At 34.5% G+C, this 11,345-nt stretch overlaps 1 protein-coding gene across 1 annotated transcript; it reads left to right on the plus strand.

Annotated features, from left to right (window-relative positions):
- Positions 1-2,704: 2,704 nt before the first annotated feature.
- Positions 2,705-5,857, plus strand: LOC113059185 (smad nuclear-interacting protein 1-like). The gene is made up of 4 exons (XM_026227486.1): positions 2,705-3,005; positions 3,171-3,300; positions 4,083-4,651; positions 5,029-5,857. The coding sequence occupies exons 1-4, from the start codon at positions 2,845-2,847 to the stop codon at positions 5,282-5,284; spliced, it is 1,116 nt and encodes a 371-aa protein (XP_026083271.1). The 5' UTR covers positions 2,705-2,844; the 3' UTR covers positions 5,285-5,857.
- Positions 5,858-11,345: the final 5,488 nt, after the last annotated feature.

Genomic DNA, 11,345 nt, shown 5'->3' on the forward strand with positions numbered 1-11,345 from the left:
TTAAATAGTATCTGTGGAATCATTTGCAATCATGTCAATGATATCACTGTAAATGAAGTGACCACAACGAAGCAAGCCAGAGGAGACAAGGAACCAAAACTCCACCGGTGACAAAATGGAGAAAAAACAAGGTCTTTACAGGGGATCTGTATCTGGGGCTCTAGTTGTCCTGGTCTCCGCTGTCTTTCAGGGCTGTAGAGGTCCTTTCTAGGTGCTATCCACCATCTGGTCTGGATACGTACTGGATCCGGGTGACTGCAGTGACCTTCGAATAAGAAAGAAACAGATTAATATAATTGAAGATGTTAATATCTATACGATGTTTGATAGGGAGCCAGTACAGGGTTTACAGAACTGGGCTAATCCGGTCATACTTCCTGATTCTAGGAAGAACTCTAGCTGCTGCATTTTACTATTCATAAGAAAATGGTGACTTTAATACCTAAATTGCTTTATTAACAGTAGACATGCATGCACAGCCATATTAATGATTATTCCCATTGCATCTTGTCATCATGTACAGAGCAGTGATTACATTTTCATGCATAATTTGCACACCTGGTAAGCAGTTGTTGTAAACCTCGTCGCAGTGTCTGCAGGGTGTACATTTTGTTGAATTCCTGACATGGCTTAGACTTGTTCTCCATTTTGTTCCACCTGTATATTGAGATTAGGAGCATGAAAACAGCATTATTACAAAGATAAACATTCAGACATGGCAACTGAGAAATGTAATGTTATGGCACCTTTTTAAACCTCTAATCAAATCTGTAAAAGAAGATACTCAGTCAAGCCAGCTGGATTGTGCCCTCTTTCGAAAGGAGTCTGTATACAGTACAGCAGACTTCTGAATTTGGAACAAACCAAAGACGGACTTAGTAATGTAGCATCACCCCTCCTCCAGGATCACGTAAAGAAGAATTTTCAACAGGACAGCATCTGGCAACTATTGGGTATTACAAAAAAAATAAAAAAAAAGGTGTCAGTGCCATGGTTTTGTCTCAAGATGCACATCAGTAATGTGTTTTTTTTCTTTCTAAATGCATGTTTACAAAAGCTACTTCAATGTTCTAAATTTAACTACAGCCTAATCCTGGCTTAATCCAAGCACTGTCTGTGAAACTAGACCTAAAAGTTATAAGGAATTATGAACCGGTCCATTATATTTTGTATAGATAACAATAAAAAAAAAATAAAAAAAATAATTGTTTTGCATTCACATGCTTACAACTTCAACTGGTACACAGAACAGTTCTGCACATGCATAGTATTAGAGAAAACACACCTCAATAGTGCAAAAAAAAAAAAACTTATTTTAAGAACTCTTAAGTTAATGTATATCACACAATCTCCTGAAAGACTTAACATGCAAAAATATATGGTTAGTGTTGCAAATGTATCTTCTATCATTCCAGTCAAACAACATTCTTTTATATTATTCAATAGACTGTTAACACGCTAACAAACGTTAATATTTAATGGTACGTCAAACGTAATTTGAAGTTAATGGTAGGCCCCTAACAAGGTACACAAACAACGTTGCTACCACTAATTAGATTTCATTGAACAATTAAACCAAAGTAGACACCAAGTCTACCAAGTCGTTCACCAAGATACCAATTAAAATCAAACTTACAACGCAAAAAAACATTAATTACTCCGATGACCAATTTCTGAACTTACCGTTTGATCAATCGCAACCATTACTGAAGCGTTTGGGTGCAGTTATATCTGATTGGTTGCGCCCACGTTGGTCGATACTGATTGGCTTCCACCGAATGGCAGGTCCCGCCTACCATCCGGCTGACAGTTACTGCCTTCCGGCTGTCAGTTACTGCCTTCCGGCTGTCAATGGCAGCCACTTCCTGCTGCCAGCTGCCGATTTTTTATCTGAACCCCTGCTGATATAGAGTGGCACTAAATGTTAAAGCAACTAACAAGTACGTTAACGTTAAGTTGTACACTGCTGTTCAAAAGTTAGGTATCAGTACGATTTGTAATGTTTTTTTTTTTTAAGTAGTTTCTTCTACTCATCATGGCTGCATTAATTTCATCAGAAAAACTAGTAGTAATATTGTGAAGTATTATTGAAATTTAAAATAATGTTGTTCTATTTTAATATACTTTAAAATATAACGTATTGCTGTGACCAAAGCTGAATTTCCAGTCTTCGTTGTTACATGATCTTTCAGAAATCATTCTATTATGTCAATTTATTATCAATGGTGGAAACACTTTTTCTTCATGTGATAATTTTTTAAGGATTTGTTGATGAATAAAACGAATGTCTGATGAAAGTCCTGCTTTGCACCGCATAAATAATTTATATCTGATTTTAAATGGTATTGATATTTTGCAATATTACTGTTATTACCAAATGCAACCATGATGAACACAACAGAATTCTTTAAATACATCAGAAACCCTACTGATCCCAAACTTCTGAACAGCACTGTATATGCTCTGACACATTTTAATTTTATTTTTTCCTTTTTAAAACTAAATTTAAATTAAATTAATTAAATGTATTCATTTTATTGAGCTATTTGCATTATTTAATTTATTTAAGTTAAAATGTGTAGTATGTTTTTCAGTTTATATTGTTAATATTTATCTTGTTTAATTTATCTAAAAATCTAAAAAGAAATTGTACGTTAAAGCTCTGAAGAAAGCGGAACTAAATTGCTTTTCAAAGAAGGAGGGACACATTTTTTCAGCGAACAAGCTTCGAACCGGAAGTGTTCATGGAAGTTTCGTAAACGCGGTTTGAATCTGTTTTCTTACTCCCCTTTGGTATGAACGACTTTTACGTTTTACGAAGCTAATAGGCAAGCTCAGTTCGTAATGGACAACAGGAGACGACACAGAGAATCTCCTGTACGGGATGTAAAGACAAAAATTAAGCAAGAAAAAGTGAGTCCCACGCGGCCTCCGCGGCTCCGCCGATCCAGTTCAGGCTCCAGCCGAGGCAGCAGCAGCCCTCCCCCGAGACGACGAGACAGCAGGTGAGCGCCTTACACCCCACACACAGCCTGACAGATGTGTTTATCTTCATGACACCTCAGCCGAATAAACAAGAGTGCACATTTTTAACTGGATATTCAGTTAACCACATTGTAGTTTTGTAGTCATAAGTTTCTTACAAGATTCTTCGTGAACTGTATTTGTAGATCACCTGACAGAAGAAAGGCCAGGTCGCCCGCGAAGAGTGCGCGTTCCTCGGGCAGACAGCAGGAGAGGTCACCTCGAGCTCGGAGGAGTAGAAGCCCGCAGCGCAGCACTGACGTGAGGTTAAAGCGGGTGAGTTAATCTATACATATCAGCGAACAAACTAGGCATTATCATAAATAGACGAAAAAGCTGTCAGAGTTAGAGAGCATAGAGGGCTCTGGCACAAATACTTAGGGAGAAATATGCAATTAAACATAATTTGACCTTTTAATTTGTATCAGGCTACAATATACTATTTAATATTAATTTAAAACATTAATATTGTTGTTATTATTACTGCTTTATATATATATATATATATATATATATATATATATATATATATATATATATATATATATATGTATATATGTATGTGTGTGTGTGTTTGTCCCTACATATATATGATTTTATTATATTAAGCAATATTTATTGTTGTTAACAATGTTATTGTATAAATTTGTAATGTATAAACATACATATTATATATATATATATATATATATATATAATGTTTATAAATAAAGGATTGTTAAATGATTTATTTCATTTAATTGCATCCAAAATACAAGTTTGTATTTACATATGTGTGTAATGTGTGTATTTATTATGCATATATAAATACAAACACATGCATGTTTAAGAAATATATTTATAAGTGTATGTAAAATGTATAATTTTTTATGTATATATTTACACATTTTAAATAGTTTAGAATATATATAATTTTAAGGCATTTTATATTACATTTATATCAAATGTGAATTTATTACGATGTAATAGTTTTTAAAATATAATCATTATTATGATTATTATTATTGAGAGCAACTAAAAATGTGTTTCAAATAATGGAGATTTTGCTTTCATAACAGGAGCAAGATGATCACAGAGGCTCCGAAAGTCATAGGCATCGAGAGAGAAGGGATGACTCGCATGATCGCAGGATGAAAAGGGAGGGAGAGAGGCCTCGGCAAAGAGAGCGAGACCGAGAACAGGACAGGAATCGGGGAAGAGACCGGGATGCCCACATACAGCAGCAACAGCAGGCTGAGAGGGAGCGGCATAATGAACAGCGGCAGGAGAATCGGCTCAGACGAGAGGCTCAGAGTGGAAGTGGTGATGAGGCACAAGAGTTCGGCAGTAAACAGGCTGATGATTCTGCACCTGCAGTGGAGAAGGAAAAGCCCAACTTTGAACTATCAGGCGCCTTGGTGGAAGATACCAATACGTTCAGGGGGGAGGTGATCAAGTATAATGAGCCTCCCGAGGCCCGAATACCTAAACGAAGATGGCGTTTGTACCCGTTCAAGAATGATGAGCCACTTCCAGTCATGTACATCCACAGACAGAGTGCGTATCTACTTGGAAGACAGAGGAAGATTGCAGACATTCCTATCGACCACCCTTCTTGTTCCAAACAGCATGCTGTTTTTCAGTACAGGTCAGAACAACAAGAAAATAGATTTATTAAATGGTTAAAGAGATAGCCCAAAAACTAAAATTGTCATTATTTATTCTCCCTCATGTCATTCCAAATCTGAATGACGTTGTTTGCTTCTTCTGTTGAGCACACAAGAAGATATTTTGAGTAATGTTGGCAACCAAACAATTGATGGTATCCATTGACTAATATTATTTTCTTCTCCATTATATGAAAGTCAATGTACATCACAGTATGGAAAATTAAAATAGCTTTTTTTGCTACATTGCAACTTTAAAAAAAAAAAAAAAAAAAAATTAAAGAGAGATTGTTGAATTCAAGTGTTAATTCCTTCTCATTGTGATTGAACTTTTGCCTCTGACTTTTCTCATCTCCAGATTAGTGGAGTTCACACGGGCTGATGGCACTACGGGCCGGAGGGTGAAGCCGTACATCATCGATCTGGGTTCTGGGAATGGAACCTATCTGAACAATCAGCGTATAGAAGCTCAACGCTACTACGAGCTCAAAGAGAAGGACGTGCTGAAGTTTGGCTTCAGCAGCAGAGAGTATGTGCTCCTTCATGAGTTCTCCGACACAACCGAGGTTGACGCAAAGAAGGAGGAAGAAGAGGATGAAGGCCTGGATGAGTAGTTCTCGCCTCAGAGTTTACCACAGTTACCTGTTGTCTGCTGGACTCTTCGAACGCGTCTCATCCGTAGGATCAGAACCAGCATGACTTTAATTCAGAATTTCCTTTTGGACAATGAAAGAATCTTGCTTTAGCCTACCCAGTTGTCTGTATGACTATTCTCAGGTGGATAGCTTTTGTATCCCATCAAACTGTGTACAGTGTTGTCCTTCAAAGCAAGTGCTCAATGCCAGAACTTAATCTTCAAAAAGCATATATTTTGGATACTCTTGAAGTAGTGAATATAATGTCCAGATTTGGTTACTGTAAATATCCTGGATGTATTTGATGTGAGCGCTTCTGTTTTAGTTTGTATTCTGTGCGATTAGACACATACTGGGTCCTGGTTAGCTGAACCAGATTTTTTGCACCAGATTATCATCCTCATGGTTATGTAGAAAAATCTGAGATTCATTTGAATATTGCATATTGAAAAAGACGGTGTCTTACTTTAGATAGTTTCTGTTCTCTCACAGTACATTCATATTTGATTTTTAGATGTTTTGTATTGTAAAATAAAAATGGATAATGATGAATGTTGGCCTTTTTATTGACAGCATACAGTAAATGAGGAAATCTGAACGTGATCTCATTCTAACCTTCTAATTATGTATGCATTGAATATAGTGTTTAATCATTAAACATTTTATACATTATTATAGTATATTAATATATTAGTATAGTATATTTTATTTGAATACTTAAATTACATTTAAGTATAACGATAAAAACTTACAAATGTTCGACAATTAAATAATGAAATCTTTTATTAAAGCTCCTTTTTATTCTTCAATGTCTCTTAAAGACATAGTTCACAAAATGAAAATTGTCAACACACCTTATTAGGTTAGGTTTGGTTTTTATTGTCATTGCAAATGTTTATACACCGACATTCTGTAGGAGCTATCTAATTAGCCGCATTAAAAGAAATGCAACAGTTTAACACTTGACATTAAAACACACATACAAAAAAAGTTATTAAATAATAGAGCAATAAAGATACGAAACTGCAAGTCCTTTGTGCATTTTCCATGGAGGTAATTATTTCACAGAATTCGCACTAAACCCAGGGGTTACAAAAAATTTTTCTTCATACATTAATGCAGCACATGGAATCCATGAGGCCGGGATGTCTGCTACTGTTGAAGAAGACTTTTCTTTTAAGCACGTATTCTTATCATACTGTATAGTTTTTTGTTGTTGTTATTTGCTGTCGATATGTTAACATTATTCTAATAATTTCTGTCCTTAACCATTTATCTCAGAACTCTCAGTGTACAGGAGAAATACATGGAGGCCACTGGGAAAATTGTGAAGGATGAAGTTATGGAGTTATAACTGTTTTTATATTGATTAAAAAAAGATTAACACACTCTAACACACTGATGTTGAAATACAACAAATGAGCAAATAAAATAAATAATACATGTTTTTTATTCGACACATTGAATTTACATTCTCAGAACAGTTCAAATGTTTTTTTTTATTCTAGTGCTGTCAAATGATTTATCCGATTAATCGCATACAAAATAAAAGTTTTTGTTTGCAGAATATGTGTGTTCTGTGTATATTTATTTGAATATATAAATACACACAAATACAGTGTATACTTTGATAATATTGATAATATGTTTATACTTATTTTCATATATATTTTATATAATAAATACATTTATTTCCTACATTAACAACCTATTTTTTCTGAAATATATAAATGCATGTGTATTTATATATATATATATATATATATATAATAAATCTACACAGCACACATACATATATCATGTAAACAAAAACTTTAATTTTGGATGTGATTAATCGTTTGACAGCACTAAAATTTACATTTTACAGTGTCAAGGATAAAATTGTAAAAGCATAGAGTTGTTTTAGATTCATGCAGTGCAAAATGTTTTCTACACAAGCGATTAGACAATTAATTTTATCAGATGTGATTTCAAAAGGTAAATAATTCACTATAAAGCTTATTTTGTTACAAAAAAAATATTTTGTTTCTGTTTGTACATGTGTATCTAAGCAAATTACTGTTTGTCCACAGTACAAAAAAAGACTCCATTATTTCAGCTTGAGTTGCAGTGATAGAAGGAAACTGAGAATAACTGTTCTGGGTTTTGAAGACCTACATTTTATTTTTTTAAATAACAGTTTGAAAGACGATGCGTAAATAAATTACTGAACTTCCTTCTATGCGCTGATCAGAGTGTGAGTGCAATAGAGAGTAGCACCACTAGAGGTCACTGTCTTAACGGCTACTTGCACACACAATATAATAGTCAGCTTTTTTTCGTTGTCATTGAATTTTAAGAAACTGCAGTCGCCTGAAATTTTATTTTGAGACCGAATTAAAACTGTCTAAGACAGATGAGACACACTTAACTGTCTAACCAGTTACTGACGTGCTTACATGTGTGAAATGCTCAACAATTTGCTTGGAAATCAATTAACGCTGCTAGTATTCATCATTTGCTACACACTCGTAAAATAATAGAAATGGTTTTGTTTATTCGTGTGCACAGGTTTTTTCAGCTGCTCTCGTGATACATGGTGCGTATTTTGCTAACTTGTGGCAGAGAATCTTGATCAAACCGGATCACCTTTCCCATCATGTGCAGTCTGGACCTTGAAAAGGCCTTCTCACCCGCGGAAGAACACAGGAATGCATTGTACACGAGAGGGAGACATGGCAACTATGTTAGATAGTGCTCGGTGTTTGTTGAACTTGACTTTTTGGTAATGTTTTTCTTGCTTATATCAATTAAATATGATCTAGTAATTTCAGCGTATTTATGAAAGTGCCACAGTATCCCGCAGGACTAATTCTCCACAACATTCACCTTAGCACATACTTGAGTGAGGCACGGAAGTATTTCGGGAACCAGAAAGTAGTGATTCGCCTCTTAGCGCACTCGGTTTGAGGAAAGTGGAAAACGCGGGATGGATTACGGTCATTATATTGCACTATAAAAACGCTTGTGTCAGTCAGATGACTTAGTATCATTTAAATATGACTATATTTGCTGCGATATACATTTATAGATAGCTGAAAAAGAATGTGAAGATTATAATATTCTTGTAATTAGTGCAAACACCGTACTTTGTTAATACACGATGTCGTTAGAACCTAAAGTGCAAATGCGTTATTGATGTCAGTTGAAAGTCCAGTCCATATTTTGGTCGAATCCGCAGTGTAAAAACAGGAGGCAGACAGGGAATGGAGTTGGCTATGTGAAATCTGTTTCTGCTTTACAGGGTCTGAGTGTGTGCAAGCTTGAGACTATATTTGCTTTAGACATCATTTGGGGTGAAAAAAGAAGTTTATATATTTTCAGTGTCACAGGAACTAGGCTGTGTGTGTCTATTTAACTTAAAAATAGTGTTGCTGTACAGGATATATATTAATTTTTTCTTTATTCAGTTGTTTTCCTAAAGTTCCTTCTATTTCGGCCTACAATTTCATGATCTTTTGACAAAATAAATTAAAATAAATAAAGTTGAAAGGGACACAAATTCTTGTAAAATTTAGAACTTTTTTTTTTTTTGCTGATCTGAATGTACAAATGTATAAAATAGTATTGAATTAACTTTAGAAATTATGTATACACTGTATGCTACATGAAATCCTTGGAAGTTTCAAAACTTTCAAAAAGTAGGCAATACAATGTGTTTGTAAAAGTCCTATGACTATATATATATATATATATATATATATATATATATATATATATATATATATATATATATATATATAGCGTGTGTGTGTAGAGAGAGAGAGAGTACAAAAATATATTAGTTATATATAGGTTTTTTTATAATATAATTTTTTTCAAAGCTGAAAATTAAATGTGACATTTTGAAACTTTAACAAAGAGTTGTCAGAGTTTTTCTAATGCAAATGAATTCACCATCAACACATATATTTTTTATTGTTATGAATGTCATGAGTGTGTGCCGAACACACGATAATGCCCCAGTTATGGTTTCCTATGACTCTCTGGAGTGGTACTTCCTTCCCTAGCACACTTCAGAGTCATTTTGTGTGTGTGAAGGCTGCTCGGCAACCTGCTGGCTGAGGACCAACTTCCTTGTGTCTGCTCAAGATACTTTATGGATTCCCATGTGGGGGTGTGTCTGAGAACAAGGGATTGAATGAAACTCTGATTGAATGAAGGGCTCTGCTGAGCAGTTTCCTCCCTTTACCAGCAGTGTATACATGTGGCTTATTGGCGCGCTGAGGGTCATGAAAGGGTTTGAATACACATGGATTTGTTTACACAGAAAATGTGCTATACTTTGTACTCTTCCTCATTAAAGCTGTTGACAAACAAGGACAGATGAAAGCCGTGATTGTTTGGAATTCATTTTCGCGCTTGCAAATCTCAGCAAAATCATTATTTCTTCCAGATTTCGTTCTTTCCCAACGATTTTAGGCAACATATTTAAAATGACAGCATTTCATGCCATTTTGAGAAGGAAGACGGAAAATCTAAACTACTAATTTTCCACTGTTTAGCACTCGAACAAATATTAAGATTTTCTAAATATCATCTAAATGTGAACTTACATGTCTACTTACAGTAAATATCATAATTCAAGTCTGATTTGTGTGTTTTGTATCGATTTGCCTTCTTGTAGCTCCAATGGTGGATCTTGCTACATAGCAAAAATTGTCATTATTTGCAATTAAATAAATGTTAACTTAAATAATAATAATAAATGCTTTAAATTATTTTATTACAGCTAGTTGCCGAGGTAACATTTCTCATTATGGTTAGATTAATGTGAAGTACTAAAATAACTAAAATTAAATAAACTTAAACTAAAAAAAGCTATCTATCTATCTATCTATCTATCTATCTATCTATATATATATATATATATATATATATATATATATATATATATATATAAATGAAAAAAACATGAAATTGCTAAACTTTTGACTAAAATTATTGATATTAGCATTAGCTGAAGGTATAAAATGGAAATCATTTGCTAATGTAAAAAAAAAAAAACGGGAAAAAATGACAGAATGGCATCAAATTCAAAATTCGAATTCATTTTTGGCCTATATACAAAGTGCTGTGATAATTAAGTCTTTACAATACATCTCTAGGTCTCTGCTAATTTGATGTATAAAATAACATAATTTATGTCTTTTGTATTTTTTGTGCTATACATTTATAAAATGCATTAAATCTCACTATAATATTGACTGGCAAAGGTTTCATATATTTATTTAACAAATAGCTGTTGGATCTCAAAATCAAAGATATTAAACACTATATCACAGCTCCCATCAATTATTTTATTTCCAACTTCTTTGCTGGGGAGAAAAACATTCCCCAGATTCGATATGCTGTAGGATCTCCCTACTTCACAGGACACAGCTAGAGTTGGCCAGAAAGGCTAGCGGCTCTGCATTGCATTAAGGTTGTGTGCTGCTCTGCTCTGCTCTGCCCATCCCCCACACTGAGATACCAAAGCAGAGCTGTGCTGCTTTTGCAAGCAGCAAAGCTTCAGCTCGAGTGAGAGGCAGGCAGGGAGAGAGAGAGAGAGAGAGAGGGGTGGGGGGTTGAAGAGAACGAGAGACGCTGTGTTATTCTCCTAAAAAGATATTTTTCCCCAGAGATCCTTTCTCTGTGTCTTTTTAGATTCAAAACTGAACCACAGTATAAATAGATGGACTTATTTTGTGACGAATGATGATAATGTATTCTGCCTTTCAACCACTTTGTGTGGTTTATCTGATTTTCTTTTTTACTCGTGCTCTCTCCCTCCCTCTCTTTTTCATTTTCACTTCCTGCTCGCAGACTAGCTCAACCCACCACCAACCCTCCCTTCTCTTACTTTTCTAACGCATTTCAATCAGCACATCCCCCTAAAACAGTGTTTCTCAACCGGTTTGACTAACCCAACACCAGCTACAATTGTTTTTCATATAAAATAATAATGCAATGTATTGATAAATACATGTATAGACCCTATTATATGACATGTATTAACATA

This window comes from Carassius auratus, chromosome 41, assembly GCF_003368295.1.
Source record: "Carassius auratus strain Wakin chromosome 41, ASM336829v1, whole genome shotgun sequence".
Classification (NCBI taxonomy): domain Eukaryota; kingdom Metazoa; phylum Chordata; class Actinopteri; order Cypriniformes; family Cyprinidae; genus Carassius; species Carassius auratus.